General features: G+C 53.1%; 1 protein-coding gene across 1 annotated transcript in view; it reads right to left on the bottom strand.

Annotated features, from left to right (window-relative positions):
- Positions 1-5,654: 5,654 nt before the first annotated feature.
- LOC141105086 (uncharacterized) overlaps positions 5,655-22,251 on the bottom strand; it is a 32,053-nt gene continuing 15,456 nt past the window's right edge. Inside the window, exons 2-7 of the mRNA XM_073594930.1 lie at positions 14,379-14,494; positions 13,466-13,600; positions 13,256-13,379; positions 13,042-13,139; positions 12,801-12,933; positions 5,655-10,891 (exon numbers count right to left, since the gene is read on the bottom strand). Coding sequence (XP_073451031.1) covers positions 9,333-10,891; positions 12,801-12,933; positions 13,042-13,139; positions 13,256-13,379; positions 13,466-13,600; positions 14,379-14,465 — 2,136 coding nt within the window. The 5' untranslated portion in view covers positions 14,466-14,494 and the 3' untranslated portion in view covers positions 5,655-9,332. The remainder of the gene's footprint in view (positions 10,892-12,800; positions 12,934-13,041; positions 13,140-13,255; positions 13,380-13,465; positions 13,601-14,378; positions 14,495-22,251) is intronic.

Below are 22,251 nucleotides of genomic sequence, written 5' to 3'. Positions count from 1 at the left end.
TTCAGATGGAATGTGTATAAAGAGGAAATGTAGTGAGTGAAGAGGGGTGATGTTGTATAGGGGGGTCACCAAAATCTCGGGATGGGGGCTGCGGAAGGAGCACAGCAACCTCCTGCTATGATTGTTGGCTCCAGCCTGCACCTCACTGCTGGTCACAGGGGGCCACCCATTCACAGCAGAACATGCAGCTGCAATACTCACCTTCAATCCAGAGCTGTCCCCTTGCAACACTGAGCTTTCACCACAAGATGTCCTCCGTCTTCGGGAGCTGAGTGACACCAAGAGTGACCCAACTGTGAGTGCAGGGTGTCACGGCCCCGCCCCTAAGACCAATGTCCACTCTCAGCTGTAGATCAGAGAAGGGAGGAAAGAACTCCCCACTTCACATCTGAATATTTATTGCTCAGCTTTCTGCAATCACAGTATTAGGTAAAAGACAATCCTCTGTCCTCATTTTACCATTCCTGACTCCTGGTGTGTAGGGATCCCTCAGCTTCCCTCCTCTTACTGCAAAGAACCCTTCCTGTGTGATGGGAACCCTTCCCACTGGTCAGATGACTGTGCCAGGTCCGTATGCCGCTGTTACAGGTTTCGGCACTAATAGGCCAGGATAAGGATGCCGGTGTTCTAGCTGTGGGGGGATGGTATAGAAAACCAGATCCTATCGGTGGAGGAGTGGCTAATATGAACACATCCTATCTATGGGGGTGTGGGGGGGTTCACAGGACCATATCCTACCCAAGGGGGGGTGGCTTATAGGACCATATCCTACCCATGGGGGAGTGGTTCATAAGACCATTTCCTACCCATGGCGGAGTGGCTTATAGGACCATATCCTATCCAAGGGGGAGTGGCTTATAGGACCATATCCTACCCATAGGGGAGTGGCTTATAGGACCATATCCTGCCCAACGGGGAGTGGTTCATAGGACCATATCCTACCCATGGGGGAGTGGCTTATAGGACCATATCCTACCCATGGGGGAGTGGCTAATAAGACCATATCCTACTCATGGGGGAGTGGCTTATAGGACCATATCCTAACCATGGGGGAGTGGCTTATAGGACCATATCCCACCCATGTAGGGCGGCATATGGAAGCACATCCTACCAATGGGAGAGTGGTTCATAGGACCATATCCTACCCATGGGGGGAGTGGTTCATAGGACCATATCCTACCCATGGGGGAGTGGCTTATAGGACCATATCCTACCCATGGGGGAGTGGCTTATAGGACCATATCCTACCCATGGGGGAGTGGCTAATAAGACCATATCCTACCTATGGGGGAGTGGCTTATAGGACCATATCCTAACCATGGGGGAGCGGCTTATAGGACCATATCCGACCCATGTAGGGCGGCATATAGAAGCACATCCTACCAATGGGAGAGTGGTTCATAGGACCATATCCTACCCATGGGGGGAGTGGCTTATAGGACCATATCCTACCCATGGGGGAGTGGCTTATAGGACCAAATCCTACCCATGGGGGAGTGGTTCATAGGACCATTTCCTACCCATGGGGGAGTGGTTTATAGGACCATATCCTACCCATAGAGGAGTGGTTCATAGGACCATATCCTACCCATAGAGGAGTGGTTCATAGGACCATATCCTACCCATGGGGGAGTGGCTTATAGGACCATATCTTACCCATGGGGGAGTGGTTCATAGGACCATATCCTACCTATGTGGGAGTGGCTTATAGGAGCATAATCTACCCATGGGGGAGTGGTTCATAGGACCATATCCTACCCATGGGGGAGTGGCTTACAGGAGCATATCCTATTTAAGATGGGCAGTGGCTTATGGGATTATATCCTATCTATGAGGGAGAGGCTTGTTAGAGCATATCCTATCAATGTGGGAGTGTCTTATAGGTGCATATCCGATTTATGGGGAGTGGCTTATATCCTATCTCTGGGGGAGTAGCTTATAGGAGCATATCCTATTCATGGGGGGCGGTGGCTTATTGGATTATATCCTATCTATGGGGAGTGGCTTATAAGTGCATATCCTATCCATGTGGGAGTGGCTTATAGGTGCATATCCTAGTTATTGGTAAGTGCCCTATAGGAGCATATCCTGTCCATGAGGAAGTGGCTAATAGAATCATATCCTATTTTTGGGGAGTGGCTTATATCCTATCTATGGGGGAGTGGCGTATAGGACTATATCCTATCCATTGGGGAGTGACTTACAGGACCATATCCTATGTATGGAGGAGTGGCTTATAGGAGCACATCCTATCCATTGGGGAGTGACTTATGGGGCCAGATTTTATATATGGGGGAGTGGCTTATAGGACCGTATCCTGGCTTATACTATAGTCATTTGTAGAAAACACGCAGACACCCATTTATTAGAAAACTTTTATTGCAGTTCATCAGAAGATTATAGTTCTTGTTTGCTAAAACAACCATCCTCCGACCCCGCTCTCGTGTAACGTAGTTCTAGCCACGTGCCCAAAAATATTAAATAATGACACCCCACCCGGGGTTGCCATTATCCTTTACAGCAAGGACAGGACATGCACACCATTTCAGAGAATGCCAGATACACTGGTAGGGACAAATACCACCCGATCCCGGGAAGGACATGCAGTGAGAACAAGGATTTGTTAAAAAGGTGCCTGCTTCCAAATGGCAATTTTGAGAGTAGGGGGCCGGGTGGGGAGCAAACATTATTAAAATTCTTCTATTACTGATATCTGTACGAGTGGAAAGTCATCGGAGATTCTGAAGGATCTGGACATGTTCCTGAGATAGACCAATATGGTGGACCAGAAAAGATCTTCACTAACATCGTACACTGCCAACATGTCAATGATGTTCCAATGGCAACATGCCTACCGGATGGTAGGATTGGGTGGTTGGTCCCCCTCATAATGGTCTACTGGTGAGGAAGGGGCACCTACTTAACTCATTACAACTCAGGTTTACCTACATCAATTTTATGGAAAAACTAGCCAGTGAGTGAAAAGTGTCTCGGGTTGCTGAAAACAGGAAGTACAATTTGAAAAATAGTATAGGTGTTAACTCTGCCCTGTAATGCTCGGACCTGGGAATGCTCAGTCAGGGATAGTCATCACTGGTGCCATTTTCATGAGGGCACCAACTCCGGCATCCCCAGCACATGACATACCACACCTCTACTGTTAAAATAGTTGCTCCTGTTCCCCCTCCGTACATGTAGACCTTGCCCACCCTGTCCGAAAATACTCCTTAGTAGCCCACTTCCATCTTATCTTAGCGGCAGGATGGTCCACCACGTGCACAGAGTGCGTTCACTCAGCCGCTCAAGGACCAGTAGACCTGACCGCTTTTAACATCAAATACGGCAGGGGTGTCCAAACTTTTTTTCAAAGAGGGCCAGATTTGATGAATTGGACATGCGTGAGGGCCGACCATTTTGCCTGACATTCTTTGAACCATAAAAATTCGGTCTAATGCCCCGTACACACGGTCGGACTTTGTTCGGACATTCCGACAACAAAATCCTAGGATTTTTTCCGACGGATGTTGGCTCAAACTTGTCTTGCATACACACGGTCACACAAAGTTGTCGGAAAATCCGATCGTTCTGAACGCGGTGACGTAAAACACGTATGTTGGGACTATAAACGGGGCAGTGGCCAATAGCTTTCATCTCTTTATTTATTCTGAGCATGCGTGGCACTTTGTCCGTCGGATTTGTGTACACACGATCGGAATTTCCGACAACGGATTTTGTTGTCGGAAAATTTTATATCCTGCTCTCAAACTTTGTGTGTCGGAAAATCCGATGGAAAATGTGTGATGGAGCCTACACACGGTCAGAATTTCCGACAACAAGGTCCTATCACACATTTTCCATCGGAAAATCCGACCGTGTGTACGGGGCATACGTGTGTTGGTCCGAGCACTAATACACGGCCCAACAAGAATTCTCCTGCCTTTGTGGCTGTGTTTGTTAAAGAGATGAGCTCGGGCGTGCTATTTGGATATACCGTATTTATCAGTGCCCATCTGCAGCCTTACCATTGCAGCCCCACCATTGCCATGAATGCAGCCTTAACATTGCCATGAATGCAGCCCCACCATTGCCATGAATGCAGCACCCCCACTGCCATGAATGCAGCCCAACCATTGCCATGAATGCAGCCCAACCATTGCCATGAATGGAGCACCCCCATTGTCATGAATGCAGCCCCACCATTGCCATGAATGGAGCACCCCCACTGCCATCAGTGCAGCCTTAGCCATGCCCATCTGCAGCCTTGGAGGGGAGAGGGAGGGGGCGGGACGAGTGCCGTACACACAGGAGTATTTCCTGTTTACGAGGCTGCCGCCTCTTTAATACGAAGTCCCGCCTCCTATGATGGACAGAACAGTTGTCCAATGGCAGCGCAGGAGATGGGACTTCCTATTACAGAGGCTGCCCCGTAAACAGGAAATACTTCTGTATTTATGGCACTCGTCCCACCCCCTGCCTGTCCCCTTTAAGGCAGCCAGCATATATATCTTTTGTGGCCCCGGCACTCGGGGATTCGTTGGGGGCCACAAAAGATATACATGTCCAAATTACCAGGTGGGCCGCTCGAAACCGAAATGCAGGCCGCAATTGGCCCACGGGCTGGACTTTGGACATGCTTGCAATACAGGTTCGTCTAGCGCCCGGGGCAAGGATGTGGAACTGCGCCCCCTTTCCCACTAATGGATTTACTGCCCTCTGTCCATTCTTTGTCCCCTTGCTCCTCTGTGCCCAGGGCAGTTGTCCCTCCTGCCCACCCCTTGCCCTGGGCCCTGCTTACATCTATCCTGTCCTGCCACAGAGAGGGATCAGCTACTAAGGAGTTTTTTTTTGTTTTGGATAGGCTACGCAGAGCCTACATGTACTGAGGAGACAGGAGCAACTGATTGGTGGAGGAACGGTATGTAATGTGCTGGGGATGTTAAAATATATAAAGGAAACAGCAGAGGGCAACAACAAAGTGCAGTATATAGGAAGAGCCTAGATGGCACCAACTAAGTGCAGTATATAGGAAGAGCCTAGAGGGTGCCAACTAAGTGCAGTATATAGGAAGAGCCTAGAAGGTGCCAACTAAGTGCAGTATATAGGAAGAGCCTAGAGGGTGCCAACTAAGTGCAGTATATAGGAAGAGCCTAGATGGCACCAACTAAGTGCAGTATATAGGAAGAGCCTAGAGGGTGCCAACTAAGTGCAGTATATAGGAAGAGCCTAGAGGGTGCCAACTAAGTGCAGTATATAGGAAGAGCCTAGAGGGTGCCAACTAAGTGCAGTATATAGGAAGAGCCTAGAGGGTGCCAACTAAGTGCAGTGTACAGTAAAAGACTTTATTAAAACTCACAAGTGTATTTCTGTTTAAAAATAAATAAATAAATAAATAATCACAAATGGCAACTCAGATGCATAAGGATAAGAGCATGTCCTCCACCCAGTGCAGTTTACTGTTGAGCCTCATTGTGTCTTTAGCAGCCAGGAAGCAGATTCCGCTGTCAGAAGCTGTGTAGGACACCAGAAAGGAAACCGGAAATCCTGGAGCGCATGGACTGCGCAAGACTGGAAGTGACGTCACACCTGAGAGGGCCGCAACGTGGGGAGAATGAATACATGTTTCAGGGCAAGGTGGCTTCAGGATTTCCGGTTTCCTTTCTGGTGTCTTACACAGCTCCTGACATGAAACCGGAAATCCTGGAGCCACCCTGCTCCGAAACATGAAGCCACGCTCCCCACATGGCGACCCTCTCAGGTGTGACGTCACTTCCAGTCTTGAGCAGCCCATACGCTCCCAAATTTCCGGGGGTTTTTTTCTGGTGTCCTACACAGCTCCTGACATAAAACCGGAAATCATGGAGCCACCCTGCTCCGAAACATGAAGCCATGCTCCCCACATTGTGGCCATCCCAGCTGTGATGTCACTTCCAGTCTTGCTCAGTCCATGCCCTCCAGGATTTCCGGTTTCATTTCTGGCGTTGTACACAGCTCCCGACATGAAACCGGAAATCATGGAGCCACCCTGCTCCGAAAAATGAAGCCATGCTCCCCACGTGGCGGCCCTCCCAGCTGTGACATCACTTCCAGTCTTGCTCAGTCCATGCCCTCCAGGATTTCCAGTTTCCTTTCTGGTGTGCTACACAGCTCCTGACATGAAACCAAAAATCCTGGAGCCACCCTGCTCTGAAACATGAAGCCACGCTCCCCACATTGCGGCCTTCTCAGGTGTGACGTCACTTCCAGTCTTGAGCAGTCCATGCGCTCCAGGATTTCCGGTTTCATTTCTGGTGTTGTACACAGCTCCTGACATGAAACTGGAAATCCTGGAGCCACCCTGCTCTGAAACATAAAGCCACGCTCCCCATGCTGCGACCCTCTCAGGTGTGACGTCACTTCCAGTCTTGTTCAGTCCATACGCTCCAGGATTTCCAGTTTCCTTTCTGGTGTCCTACACAGCTCCTGACATAAAAACCAGAAATCCCGGAGCCACCTTGCTCCGAAACATGAAGCTACGCTCCCCACATTGCGGCCCTCTCAGGTGTATGATGTCACTTCCAGTCTTGCTCAGTCCATGCCCTCCGGGATTTCCGGTTTCATTTCTGGTGTCCTATACAGCTCCTGACAGTGGCGTCTGCGTCCTGAAGACACACTGAAGCTCAACAGCTACCCACACTGGGTGGATGACATGCTCTCATCCTCATGCATCCTGTGAGTTGCAGCTTATTTTTAATAAAGTCTTTCTCTATATACTGCTCTTAGTTGGCGCCCTCTAGGCTTTTTTATATACTGCACTTCGTTGGCGTTCTCTGCTGTTTCCTTTATATAGTGCAGAGATTACTTTAGTCTCATTTAGGAGCTGCCAAGTATATCTTTGGACCTATTGATTTTTTAGTATAATCCTTCACCCCACAGCACAATCACATGTATAAATATGTTGCAGTTCAGCTGTATCCCTACCTGCGCCATTCTCCATAATTCCCTGTGGGGGAACATTTTGGAAAAATTAGCCTTTCAAGGTGCACTAAGCCTTTAAAGAAACTCTGTTACTAAAACGTTTCACTGCAGTAGTAAGGCCAACTCACGCACTGTAGACTTGGAGTCCATTGAAGAACATAGGAATTCAGATAGTCGGGTTATACTGCCACCTACAGGAGGACTGGACACTGGCAAACAGGAAAATTGGAACTCCCTCCTCTACCCAGTATGCCTCAGTTTTGTGGAAAACCAGTACCAAGAGCCTGAACATAAATACAGAGAGGTAGGACCTGCGTCCCTCAACGGGCTCCAAAAAAAAAAAAAATCGAATTTTACGGAAACTACAAAAATCATATTTTCTTCCTCGTCTATTGAGGGACACAGAAATGCAGATACAACTGGGTCATCGAAAAGCAGTTGAAATGAGGGCAGTACAGCAAAAAAAAAAAAAAAAAACGCCTCCCTAAGAGGACTGGGAACCGTTTGCAGCCCAAAATCCATCTGAAGGACCAACACCGGGATCCTAATGGAAGAAAAGATCCACAATCTTTTCTCAGCTGGGCATCCTCATAGGGCATCCAGTGGGGAAAAAGGAAGTCCTAAAAGTTGCACATCAAACCAAAACCATGTGAGGAGGATTACGACAGCCTCGGCCACCAGGCTACCTCCCCCCCACCAACGCGTTTCACCGTCCCATCTTCCTCAACCACTTAAGCCACAGGTCTATTCTGACACGTTTTGTTTAAAAGTAAAAATCGGGGGGGGGGGGGGGGGGACCTTGGAACCCCCAAACATTATATATTTTTAAGCAGAGGCCCTAGAGAATAAAATGGCGGTCGCTGCAATTTCCTAGGTCACACGGTATTAGCACAGCGGTTTTTCAAATGCAATTAAAACATACCTTGTAATAAAAATAAGGGATGACAGGTGCTTTTTTTGTAGACATCTGGGGTCAATAAGACCCCAAATCTCTCTACAATGGAAAGCATCCGATCCAAAAAAAAAAAAAATTGATCTAATGCTTAAAAAACAAAATTAAAAAAACACCCTGTTCACATCAGCCGTGAACCGGAAGTGACGTCATGAGGTCACTCCAGTCCTCCCAGGCTGAGTGGAGGCCATTTTTCCTCTGCTAATCTCTATGGCCAGCCGCTGCAACTGCCGAATCGGTTCTTGGGCATCCCGACGAGACAGGTTAGCCTGAAAACTACCGGAAAGCGGGGAGAGGGGTCGTTCTCCCCCTCTCCCAAAAACGTGATCCAGTGGCTAATCAGCCACTTGGATCACTGTTACCAGAAAGAGCAGCGGCGGCAGAAAATTGTAATACCGGGGTAATGGCGTCTAGCTGCAGCCATAACTCCGATATTAAAAGTCAAATTAATGGTGTATTTTCCCAGTCAGGCGGTCAGGGGAGGAGTGAAATGCTTTGGGTGGGCGTGGCCTGGTTGGAGCCGGGGGTTGAGGCTGTCATAAAACTCCTCGCCGGGTTTTACGACTTCCTTTCCCCCACTGCATGTTTTGAACTGGGACGAGCTCTGTCCTTGTCAGCACTTCTATCGGTTTGTCATGCAAGAGGAACTGGTGGAGCCTTGAGCGGCACCTGTCATTTTTGTTGTGGATCCTCATAGAAAACTCGCAAAATAACAGAAGCATGCTGGGTAGGGGAGGGGTCATGTAGGGGGCTGGCTTACAATTTTTGTGTTTGGCAGTGTTCCCACCTCCTGTGTTTGCCAGTGTATAACCCAACTGTATCTGAATTCCTGTGTCTCTTAATGGATGAGAAGGAACAAGGGATTTAAGTGAAGGCCCTTTCCAGGCTAACATTGTCTCCTTAAACTATGCAATAACATGTCCATGGAGGTAAGTTTGAGATGAGGACCTGGACCACCTTCAAGATACGGCAAGGTGACATTCAGCTACACATGATCATGTCCATGAGGAAGTTTTGAGATGAGGACCTGGACCACCTTCAAGATGCGGCAAGGTGACATTAAGCCACACATGATCATGTCCATGAGGAAATTATGAGATGAGGACTTGGATCACCTTCAAGATAAGCGATCATCCAGGAAGGTCTTCTCTTTTGCTAAAATGCCATAAAACGAGGTTGGTCCTGGCCAACGGAGTTTTGCTGTACATTTTTGCATAGACTCCAACGTTAGTAAAAGAAAAACAAAACATTAAAACCAAAAAAAACCCAAAATGTCCTTCTATTGTGCTTAAGATTCTATTGTATTGTCCCACGGTGACGTCTCTGGAATAAAACTGCAAAAACCTCAAAAAGGAAGACCTCACTCCATGCTCCCGACATCGAAGGGTCAACATGTGCCGGCCATTACCAGCCTGAACCCAACCAGTTAAGGATGACAATCCCTCCGATGTACAGCGTGCGAGTATTCTGTGGAAAAGCTTTTCCCGCACGCTTGACATATGTACGGCTCCCCGGTGTGAGTCCTAAGGTGCTTCTGAAGGTCGGATTTCCACGAAGTACGATAATCACACTCCGAGCACGCAAACGGCTTCTCGCCCGTGTGAGTCCGTTGGTGTTCGGTGAGGAACCATCTCTTCTTGAAGCGCTTACCGCAGTCCGGGCACGGGAACGGAAGTTCGGCAACATGCGTTTCCTGGTGGGCGACCAGGTCCGAATTCTCTACAAAGCATTTCCCGCACGCCGAACACAAAAACGGTTTCTCCCCGACGTGGATCTTCATGTGACCGAGGAGTGCGCGCTTCCGAGGGAAGGGTTCGCCGCACTCGGAGCACACGAACATGTTCTCTCCCGTGTGGGTCTGGAGATGGGACGCGAGGTCCGACTTCTTCCTGTATCGTTTGCCGCACTCGGAGCAGCAAAAAGGACGCTCGTCGGAGTGCGTCTTCTCATGCTCCGTTAAATCCGGCTTATAGAGAAAGGCCTTTCCGCAGTGCAAACACTCGAAGGGCTTGACCCCGGAGTGCTCCGCCCGGTGTCGTTCCAGCTTTCTTCTATCTGTGTATCTCTTCCCGCACTCCGAACAGGAAAAGGGCTTTTCTCCAGTGTGCCCTCTGAAATGCCGGTCTAGAATGGCTTTCTTGGAAAAACTCTTCCCGCACTCGGAGCAGGTATAAGGCAGGTCTCCGCTGTGGGCCCGCTGATGGACGACTAAATTACACTTGAACATGAAGCCCTTCCCGCACTCAGAGCAAGAATACGGCCTGAGCCCTGAATGAATCCTCTGGTGGGCCCCCAGTTGGGATTTAGACAGAAAGCATTTGTCGCACTCGGGGCACGGAAACGGGCGTTCCCCGGCGTGCATGCCCTGATGCTTGAGAAAGTACGACTTCCCGACAAAACTCTTCCCGCAGTCGCTGCAAATGAACGGCTTGACGCCGGTGTGGGTGAGCCGGTGTTTCACCAGGGTGCCCTTCTCTCCGAAACACTTCCCGCACTCGGAACACGAAAAGGGCTTCTCGCCCGAATGGGTCTTCACGTGTCGGAGGAGATCGGCTTTCCGCACGAAACACTTCCTGCACTCGGAACACCGAAACGACTTTTCGACGTGGGAGGCTTGGTGCCGAATGAGATAGACTTTCTGCGTGAAACCTTTCCCGCAGGCGGGGCATATAAATGGCGGCTCATCTGTGTTAAGCGCTTTCTGGTGGTTACAGAACGCCGATTTCAACGTGAAACATTTGGCGCATTCGGTACAAGAAAACGTCCCACCCTCTTCAACGATGAGTTTCCTGATTTCCGATTTAACGGGACGCGGCTCTTCAGGGTTGGTGGGAACTGCTGATCCGTTAGCACTGTGAGGACCTGGATGAATATTTGGCGTCACGGGATTGTCTCGCAGAGAATCGCACGCGGCGGCCTCATCTTCTATTTTACAGTGTTGAGATGAAGGCAGACGACCCTCAGACGTTTCCTCGTGACCGAATGCTAAAAATAGAAAAAGATTATCGCTATAAAAAAGGGTGTATAGTCTCTCCTTCCCTTCTTTTTCCAAACCCCCCCCCCCGAACACTCTTACTTTCCTCACCCCGCTTTCCCATGATCCTCCCCCACATATTCACATTATTTTGCAACACCTTCCCACCCCCCTATATGACATATACAGTGAGGGGAAAAAAGTATTTGATCCCCTGCTGACTTTGTACGTTTGCCCGCCGACAAAGAAATGATCAGTCTAACTTTCACATCCACGTCATTTCGTGACACCATCTCTAGAAGGTTCCTCATCTCCTATATGCCATTCAGCAATATCCTAGGCACTCATCCTACCATGCTGAAATCCCTGCTACACTTATTCAAGAAAAAAAAATGTTGGGCCAGTAATGTTGAGCAAGTGGGGGGTAGTGCCACATCCAATATTCAAGAAGAAGAGAAAGAAAAATCCCCTATGTGGTGGACTTTTAGTGCACGATAATTTTGCAAAAAATTTTAGTGTTTTTATGGTTTCAAAAAAATATTTATTAGAAAAAGTATATAAAAACCATGAAATATTCTAACACATCTAAAACTTACACACCGTCATATACATTATGATACAATACGGTCTATAACTTCTTGCACCCGACGCGTTTCAGAGCACTAAGTTGTCTCCTTCTTCAGGGGTATTAGCAAGAAGAAACTAAGTTTCTGGAATAAAACAACACATGAATAAATACATAATAATGACAATAGTGTTGACTGATATACAATATTGTTAAAGTGCAGTATCAGAAAGAACACTTACAAATGCTGTGACGGTATAGTTAACATTCCAGTGGTTATATGTTTAAAAACATGCAAGAGTGCCAATGCTTTCAAGTTCTCATTCGAGATACCCCCCGTTGGTATACATGTATGCAGATGTCAGACCCAGGAGGGAGCCTGCCGTTGACCCAACACTTACCCTGTTTCCCCGAAAATAAGACCTAGCGTGATTGTCGGTAATGGCTGCAATATAAGCCCTACCCCCCAAATAAGCCCTACCGTGTTTCAGCAAAAATAAGCCCTACCCTGAAAATAAGACCTACAAGGACTTTAACTAGGGCTTAGTTGGGGGGTAGGGCTTAAATTGCAGCCATCACCGACAATCACGCTAGGTCTTATTTTCGGGGAAACAGGGTTGTTTCTTCTTGCTAATATCCCCGAAGAAGGAGACAACTTAGTACTCTGAAACGCGTTGGGTGCAAGAAGTTATAGACTGTATTGTATCATAATGTATATGATGGTGTATAAGTTTTAGACGTGTTAGAACATTCCATGTTTTTATATAAACATTCCATGTTTTATATACTTTTATATAGATCTATGTGGACCCTCCGTACTGCTCTCTCCTTCACAATAAAGTCTCCTCTTACCCGGTGATGTGAGGGGCGGCTGGTTCTCCATCATGACGTCATTGTAGAGATCCTTGTGTCCTTCAAAATTCTTTTGGTTTTCCATGAAGAAGGAGACAACTTAGTACTCTGAAACGCGTCGGGTGCAAGAAGTTATAGACTGTATTGCATCATAATGTATATGATGGTGTATAAGTTTTAGACCTGTTAGAACATTCCATGTTTTTATATACTTTTTCTAATAAATATTTTTTGAAACCATAAAAACACTCCACTAAAATCTTTTGAAAAATTATCGTGCCTTAAAAGTCCACCACATAGGGGATTTTCTTTCTTTGCTACACTTATTCATAGCCTTCCCCATAACCCACCTATTTACATAATTTGGTGACACCTCCCCCCTAGATGGCTCCCCTTACTAATAGCACTAAGTTCCACCTCTACTCAGGCCCAATCAGTGCACAGTAACCAGGGCAAAAACACCAGCAGTATACACTTTCTTGTAACTAACATTTACCACCCACCATTGCTGATATCCACAGGAAAGTTCTCCTCTTTGATGGCCGCCATCAGTTCGCCCGCCACCGTAGATGGCCGATCGCCCATCTCTTCTTCTTCCTCTTTACTTTCCATTTTCACGTTAGTCAAGTTTTTACTCTACATTAATGGAATTATTACAAATATAAAAAAGTTTATCATGAGGTTGGGAACAACAGAAGAACATCATTTGTAGGATGTCCACGTTTTCTTCCCATTTAACCATACCTGATGATGGTGAGGGATGGTGTGACCTTCCTGTGTGGTATCCCGGGAATACAGAGGACAGGGACATTTCTCTGGTGGGTTCCCATTACTGGATCCATCTGTAGGAAACACACACACTGACTGAATACATTGTTTCTATGTGTTTATCAGATGATGGGGGATCTAGGTGGACCCTCCGTACTGCTCTCTTCTTTACAATAAAGTCTCCTCTTACCCGGTGATGTGAGGGGCGGCTGATTGTCCATCATGACGTCCTTGTAGAGATCCTTGTGTCCTTCTAAATTCTTTTGGTTTTCCATGGAGAAATAGACAGTGACATCCTGACACCTTATAGGAACCTGACACACACAATGATACAGTCACCATCCAGACACATCCCTTGTCTGTTACTGGATAATGTCCCAGAATTCCCAGCACCGCTCACCTCTCCCGTCAGCAGCTCCAACATCTTCTTAATGACTTCTAGAATCTTCTGTGTGTTATTTCCTACTGGAAACAGAAAGTGAGGTGGAGGAACCCTGATGGTCATATGGTCACCAGACTTCAAAGGTCGAAAGCTCTGTGTTGAAAAAGCAACAATCAATTAATGTGACTCTTCAAAACATCCTCACCTCTCAGGTCAGGTCTGTTTTATTAATAGAGATGAGAGTGATGTCATGTGACCTCCCAGAATCCTTCTCACCTCTCGGGTCAGGTCTGTGTTTTATTAATAGAGATAATAGTGATGTCATGTGACCTCCCAGAATCCTCCTCACCTCTCCGGTCAGGTCTGTGTTTTATTAATAGAGATAATAGTGATGTCATGTGACCTCCCAGAATCCTCCTCACCTCTCCGGTCAGGTCTGTGTTTTATTAATAGAGATAAGAGGGATGTCATGTGACCTCCCAGAATCCTCCTCACCTCTCCGGTCAGGTCTGTGTTTTATTAATAGAGATAAGAGTGATGTCATGTGACCTCCCAGAATCCTCCTCACCTCTCCGGTCAGGTCTGTGTTTTATTAATAGAGATAAGAGTGATGTCATGTGACCTCCCAGAATGCTCCTCACCTCTCCGGTCAGGTCCGTTTTATTAATAGAGATAACAGTGATGTCATGTGACCTCCCAGAATCCTCCTCACCTCTTCGGCCAGGTCTGTGTTTTATTAATAGAGATAAGAGTGATGTCATGTGACCTCCCAGAATCCTCCTCACCTCTCCGGTCAGGTCTGTGTTTTATTAATAGAGATAAGAGTGATGTCATGTGACCTCCCAGAATCCTCCTCACCTCTCCGGTCAGGTATGTGTTTTATTATTAGAGATAAGAGTGATGTCATGTGACCTCCCAGAATCCTCCTCACCTCTCCGGTCAGCAGGTAGATGATCTCCAGGGTGAGGTCTAATATCCTCTCTGTCACATGACACTTGTCCATCTTGAGCGCCATCATAAGGGTCTTGCTCGTCTTTCATCGATCACCTAGTTTGGAAATGGTTCATATTTAGGCGCAATCCTTAAACTAATTCAACTATTTTTTCAATTCTGGATTTCAGGCCAAGTGTCATTTTTGGTATTTATTCTTTGCTTGATTTGCTCTTCATACCCAACCAATAGCACTTCTACCATTTCACATGACACAAGGAGCAGTCAGATGACCACCTGTCCCCGTCCCTCACCACTGTCAGATGAAGAAACAGCAGCTCCCCCTCTGGAGGAATGAAGTGCATGCGGCTTTGATGTGGTTCCGACCTTTAGAATGGGTGAGAGAACTTCAGATGAAGGATGATTAGCTATTAATATGAGTAACAGGATATGGGAGATAAAAAGGAATCACAAGCCTTGGAAGCCATCAAGCTGGGATTCTCTGTCTCCTGGTAATCAGATAACGACCACCCAATGTTACTTTGGATAAAGACAGCAACGGTCACATCTACCCATACCGCTACTTCACAGAATGATCAAATCTATTGGTAAAGAGAGTCGGGAACGGTGAAGAGAGTGGGGAATAGTAAGGAGAGCCGGAAAAGGTAAAAAGAAGCGGGAAAGGTATGAAGAGTGGGGGATGGTAAGGAGAGACAGGAATTAAATGAGGAACAGGGAACTCTAAAAAAGAGTAGGGAATAGTATGAAGAGTGGAGAACGGGATGAAGAGTGGGAACTGGTATGAACAGCTGGGAAGGGTAAGGAGGGGCAGGAATGGTGTTAGGAGTGGGGAACGGTATGAAGAGCAGGGAACATGATAAGGAAGGTGGAACGGTATGAAGAGCGGGGAACGGTATGAAGTCGGGAATAGTATGAAGAGCTGAGAGAGGTAAGAAGAGTGGAGGATGATAAGTAGAAGCAAACGGTATGAAGAGTGGGGAATAGGATGAAGAGCGGGAACTGATATGAAAAGCTGGGAACAGTAAGGAGGGGTAGGAATGGTGTTAGGAGCGGGAATGGTATGAAGAGCGGGGAACATGATAACGAGGGTGGAACGGTATGAAGAGTGGTAAATTTTATGAAAAACATGGAACGGTAAGGAGGGGCAGGAATGGTATAAAGAGCGGGGAACAGACTGAAGAGTGGGTAATGGTAACCAAAGGTGCGAAGAGCTGAGACCCAGAAGAAGAGAAGAGAATGGTAAGGAAATCAGGGAGCAGGATGAAGAGTGGAGAATAGTAAGGAGAGCGGGGATTAGTGAGACAAGGGAGGGAACGGGATGAAAAGCGGGGGACGGGATGAAGAGCGGGGGACTGGATAAAAAGTGGGGGACGGGATGAAGAGCGGGGGACGGGATGAAGAGCGGAGAGCGGGGGAAGGGGTGAAGAGTGGGGAACAGACTGAAGAGCGGGGAGCGGGGAACAGGGTGAAGAGCGAGGGACGGATGAAGAGCGAAGGACGGGATGAAGAGCCAGGGATGGGGTGAAGAGCGGGGAACGGGATGAAGAGCAAGGAACGGGATGAAGAGCAAGGAACGGGATGAAGAGCGGGGGACGGGATGGAGAGCGGGGGACGGGATGGAGAGCGGGGGACGGGATGGAGAGCGGGGGACGGGATGGAGAGCGGGGGACGGGATGGAGAGCGGGGGACGGGATGGAGAGCGCGGGACGGGATGGAGAGCGCGGGACGGGATGGAGAGCGCGGGAAGGGAGGAAGAGCGTGGGACGGGATGAAGAGCGCGGGACCGGATGAAGAGCGCGGGACCGGATGAAGAGCGGAGAGCGGGGGATGGGGTGAAGAGCGAGGGACGGGCGTGTAGAGCGGGGGATGGGGTGAAGAGTGGGGAACAGAGTGAAGAGCGGGGAGCGGGGAACAGGGTGAAGAGCGAGGGACGGATGAAGAGCGAAAGACGGGATGAAGAGCCAGGGATGGGGTGAAGAGCGGGGGATGGGGTGAAGAGCGGGGGATGGGGTGAAGAGCGGGGGACGGGATGAAGAGCAAGGAATGGGATGAAGAGCAGGGGATGAAGAGTGGGGGACGGGATGAAGAGCGGGGGACGGGATGAAGAGCGGGGGACGGGATGAAGAGGGGAGGACTGGATGGAACGGGATGGAGAGCGGGGGACGGGATGAAGAGCGGGGGACGGGATGAAGAGCGGGGGACCGGATGAAGAGCGGGGGACAGGGTGGAGAGCGGGGGACAGGGTGGAGAGCGGGGGACAGGGTGAAGAACGAGGGACGGATGAAGAGCGAAGGACGGGATGAAGAGCAAGGAACAGGATGAAGAGCAAGGAACGGGATGAAGAGCAAGGAACGGGATGAAGAGCAAGGAACGGGATGAAGAGCAAGGAACGGGATGAAGAGCAAGGAACGGGATGAAGAGCAAGGAACGGGATGAAGAGCAAGGAACGGGATGAAGAGGGGAGGACCAGATGAAGAGTGGGGGACGGGGTGGAGAGCGGGGGACGGGGGTGTGGATGGAGAGCGGGGGATGGGATGAAGAGGGGAGGACCGGATGAAGAGCGGGGGACGGGATGGAGAGCGGGGGACGGGATGAAGAGCGAGGGATGGGATGGGGAACGGGATGAAGAGCGGGGGGCGGGATGAAGAGCGGGGGGCGGGATGAAGAGCGGGGGACGGGATGAAGAGCGGGGGACGGGATGAAGAGCGGGGGACGGGATGAAGAGCGGGGGACGAGATGAAGAGCGGAGGACGGGATGGAGAGCGGGGGACGGGATGGAGAGCGGGGGACGGGATGGAGAGCGGGGGACGGGATGGAGAGCGGGGGACGGGATGGAGAGCGGGGGACGGGATGGAGAGCGGGGGACGGGATGGAGAGCGGGGGACAGGGTGGAGAGCGGGGGACAGGATGGAGAGCGAGGGACGGGGGTGTGGATGGAGAGCGGGGAACAGGGTGAAGAACGAGGGACGGATGAAGAGCGAAGGACGGGATGAAGAGCGAAGGACGGGATGAAGAGCAAGGAACGGGATGAAGAGGGGAGGACCAGATGAAGAGTGGGGGACGGGGTGGAGAGCGGGGGACGGGGGTGTGGATGGAGAGCGGGGGATGGGATGAAGAGGGGAGGACCGGATGAAGAGCGGGGGACGGGATGGAGAGCGGGGGACGAGATGAAGAGCGAGGGATGGGATGGGGAACGGGATGAAGAGCAGGGGACGGGATGAACAGCGGGGGGGAGGAACGGATGAAGAGCGGGGGATGGGATGAAAAGGGGAGGACCGGATGAAGAGCGGGGGATGGGATGAAGTGCGGAGGACGGGATGAAGAGCGGGGGGCGGGATGGAGAGCGGGGGACGGGATGGAGAGCGGGGGACGGGATGGAGAACGGGGGACGGGATGGAGAACGGGGGACGGGATGGAGAGCGGGGGGCGGGATAAAGAGCGGGGGGCGGGATGAAGAGCGGGGGGCGGGATGAAGAGCGGGGGGCGGGATGAAGAGCGGGGGGCGGGATGAAGAGCGGGGGGCGGGATGAAGAGCGGGGGACGGGATGGAGAGCGGGGGACCGGATGAAGAGCGGGGGACCGGATGAAGAGCGGGGGACAGGGTGGACAGCGGGGGACAGGGTGGACAGCGGGGGACAGGGTGGACAGCGGGGGACAGGGTGGACAGCGGGGGACAGGGTGGACAGCGGGGGATAGGGTGGAGAGCGGGGGGGAGGAACGGGATGAAGAGCGGGGGATGGGATGAAAAGGGGAGGACCGGATGAAGAGCGGGGGGCGGGATGAAGAGCGGGGGGCGGGATGGAGAGCGGGGGACGGGATGGAGAGCGGGGGACGGGATGGAGAGCGGGGGACGGGATGGAGAGCGGGGGACGAGATGAAGAGCGGAGGACGGGATGGAGAGCGGAGGACGGGATGGAGAGCGGCGGACGGGATGGAGAGCGGGGGACGGGATGGAGAGCGGGGGACGGGATGGAGAGCGGGGGACGGGATGAAGAGCGGGGGACGGGATGAAGAGCGGAGGACGGGATGAAGAGCGGGGGACGGGATGGAGAGCGGAGGACGGGATTGAGAGCGGAGGACGGGATGGAGAGCGGCGGACGGGATGGAGAGAGGGGGACGGGATGGAGAGCGGGGGACGGGATGGAGAGCGGGGGACGGGATGAAGAGCGGAGGACGGGATGAAGAGCAGGGGGCGGAATGAAGAGCGGGGGGCGGGATGGAGAGTGGGGGACCGGATGAAGAGCGGGGGACAGGGTGGAGAGCGGGGGACAGGGTGGACAGCGGGGGACAGGGTGGACAGCGGGGGACAGGGTGGAGAGCGAGGGACGGGGGTGTGGATGGAGAGCGGGGAACGGGGTGAAGAACGAGGGACAGGATGAAGAGCAAAGGACGGGATGAAGAGCAAGGAACGAGATGAAGAGCAAGGAACAAGATGAAGAGGGGAGGACCAGATGAAGAGTGGGGGACGGGGTGGAGAGCGGGGGACGGGGGTGTGTATGGAGAGCGGGGGATGGGATGAAGAGGGGAGGACCGGATGAAGAGCGGGGAACGGGATGAAGAGCGGGGGACGGGATGAAAAGCGGGGGGGAGGAACGGGATGAAGAGCGGGGGATGGGATGAAAAGGGGAGGACCGGATGAAGAGCGGGGGACGGGATGAAGAGCGGTGGGAGGGATGAAGAGCGGTGGGAGGGATGAAGAGCGGGGGGCGGGATGGAGAGCGGGGGGCGGGATGGAGAGCGGGGGGCGGGATGGAGAGCGGGGGGCGGGGGTGTGGATGGAGAGCGGGGAACAGGGTGAAGAACGAGGGACGGATGAAGAGCGAAGGACGGGATGAAGAGCAAGGAACGGGATGAAGAGCAAGGAACGGGATGAAGAGGGGAGGACCAGATGAAGAGTGGGGGACGGGGTGGAGAGCGGGGGACAGGGTGGAGAGCGAGGGACGGGGGTGTGGATGGAGAGCGGGGAACAGGGTGAAGAACGAGGGACGGATGAAGAGCGAAGGACGGGATGAAGAGCAAGGAACGGGATGAAGAGCAAGGAACGGGATGAAGAGGGGAGGACCAGATGAAGAGTGGGGGACGGGGTGGAGAGCGGGGAACGGGGTGGAGAGCGGGGGACGGGGGTGTGGATGGAGAGCAGGGGATGGGATGAAGAGGGGAGGACCGGATGAAGAGCGGGGGACGGGAAAGAGAGCGGGGGACGAGATGAAGAGCGAGGGATGGGATGGGGAACGGGATGAAGAGCGGGGACGGGATGGAGAGCGGGGGACGAGATGAAGAGCGAGGGATGGGATGAACAGCAGGGGGGAGGAACGGGATGAAGAGCGGGGGATGGGATGAAAAGGGGAGGACCGGATGAAGAGCGGAGGACGGGATGAAGAGCGGGGGGCGAGATGAAGAGCGGGGGGCGGGATGGAGAGCGGGGGGCGGGATGGAGAGCGGGGGGGCGGGATGGAGAGCGGGGGCGGGATGGAGAGCAGGGGGCGGGATGGAGAGCAGGGGGCGGGATGGAGAGCGGGGGGACGGGAGGAAGAGCGGGGGACGGGAGGAAGAGCGGAGGACGGGACGAAGAGCGGGGGACGGGACGAAGAGCGGGGGACGGGACGAAGAGCGGGGGACGGGACGAAGAGCGGGGGACGAGATGAAGAGCGGGGGACGGGATGGTGAGCGGAGGACGGGATGGAGAGCGGGGGACCGGATGAAGAGCGGGGGACCGGATGAAGAGCGGGGGACGGGATGGAGAGCGGGGGACGAGATGAAGAGCGGAGGACGGGATGAAGAGCGGAGGACGGGATGGAGAGCGGGGGACGGGATGGAGAGCGGGGGACGGGATGGAGAGCGGGGGACAGGGTGGAGAGCGGGGGACAGGATGGAGAGCGAGGGACGGGGGTGTGGATGGAGAGCGGGGAACAGGGTGAAGAACGAGGGACGGATGAAGAGCGAAGGACGGGATGAAGAGCAAGGAACGGGATGAAGAGCAAGGAACGGGATGAAGAGCAAGGAACGGGATGAAGAGCAAGGAACGGGATGAAGAGGGGAGGACCAGATGAAGAGTGGGGGACGGGGGTGTGGATGGAGAGCGGGGGATGGGATGAAGAGGGGAGGACCGGATGAAGAGCGGGGGACGGGATGGAGAGCGGGGGACGAGATGAAGAGCGAGGGATGGGATGGGGAACGGGATGAAGAGCGGGGGACGGGATGAACAGCGGGGGATGGGATGAAAAGGGGAGGACGGGATGAAGAGCGGAGGACGGGATGAAGAGCGGGGGGCGGGATGAAGAGCGGGGGGCGGGATGAAGAGCGGGGGGCGGGATGAAGAGCGGGGGGCGGGATGAAGAGCGGGGGGCGGGATGGAGAGCGGGGGACGGGATGGAGAGCGGGGGACGGGATGGAGAGCGGGGGACGAGATGAAGAGCGGAGGACGGGAAGGAGAGCGGAGGACGGGATGGAGAGCGGCGGACGGGACGAAGAGCGGGTGACGGGATAGTGAGCGGAGGACGGGATGGAGAGCGGCGGACGGGATGGAGAGCAGCGGACGGGATGAAGAGCGGGGGACGGGATGAAGAGGGGAGGACCGGATGAAGAGCGGGGGACCGGATGAAGAGCGGGGGACAGGGTGGAGAGCGGGGGACAGGATGGAGAGCGAGGGACGGGGGTGTGGATGGAGAGCGGGGAACAGGGTGAAGAACGAGGGACGGATGAAGAGCGAAGGACGGGATGAAGAGCGAAGGACGGGATGAAGAGCAAGGAACGGGATGAAGAGGGGAGGACCAGATGAAGAGTGGGGGACGGGGTGGAGAGCGGGGGACGGGGGTGTGGATGGAGAGCGGGGGATGGGATGAAGAGGGGAGGACCGGATGAAGAGCGGGGGATGGGATGGAGAGCGGGGGACGAGATGAAGAGCGAGGGATGGGATGGGGAACGGGATGAAGAGCGGGGGACGGGATGGAGAGCGGGGGATGGGATGAAAAGGGGAGGACCGGATGAAGAGCGGGGGACGGGATGAAGAGCGGAGGACGGGATGAAGAGCGGGGGGCGGGATGAAGAGCGGGGGGCGGGATGGAGAGCGGGGGGGCGGGATGGAGAGCGGGGGACGGGATGGAGAGCGGGGGACGGGATGAAGAGCGGGGGACGGGACGAAGAGCGGAGGACGGGATGGAGAGCGGGGGACGGGATGGAGAGCGGGGGACGGGATGGGGAACGGGATGAAGAGCGGGGGACAGGATGAACAGCGGGGGGGGAGGAACGGATGAACAGCGGGGGATGGGATGAAAAGGGGAGGACCGGATGAAGAGCGGGGGACGGGATGAAGAGCGGGGGACGGGATGAAGAGCGGGGGGCGGGATGGAGAGCGGGGGGCGGGATGGAGAGCGGGGGACGGGATGGAGAGCGGGGGACGGGATGGAGAGCGGGGGACGGGATGGAGAGCGGGGGACGGGATGGAGAGCGGGGGACGGGATGAAGAGCGGAGGACGGGATGAAGAGCGGGGGCGGGATGAAGAGCGGGGGGCGGGATGAAGAGCGGGGGCGGGATGAAGAGCGGGGGGCGGGATGGAGAGCGGGGGGCGGAATGGAGAGCGGGGGACGGGATGGAGAGCGGGGGACCGGATGAAGAGCGGGGGACAGGGTGGAAAGCGGGGGACAGGGTGGACAGCGGGGACAGGGTGGACAGCGGGGGACAGGGTGGACAGCGGGGGACAGGGTGGACAGCGGGGGACAGGGTGGAGAGCGGGGGGGAGGAACGGGATGAAGAGCGGGGGGCGGGATGAAGAGCGGGGGGCGGGGGACGGATGAAGAGCGGGGGACGGGATGAAGAGCGGAGGACGGGATGGAGAGCGGGGGACGGGATGGAG

The sequence above is a fragment of the Aquarana catesbeiana genome, linkage group LG08 (assembly GCF_042186555.1).
Source record: "Aquarana catesbeiana isolate 2022-GZ linkage group LG08, ASM4218655v1, whole genome shotgun sequence".
Lineage (NCBI taxonomy): Eukaryota > Metazoa > Chordata > Amphibia > Anura > Ranidae > Aquarana > Aquarana catesbeiana.
This window is presented reverse-complemented; position numbering and strand designations above follow the sequence as displayed.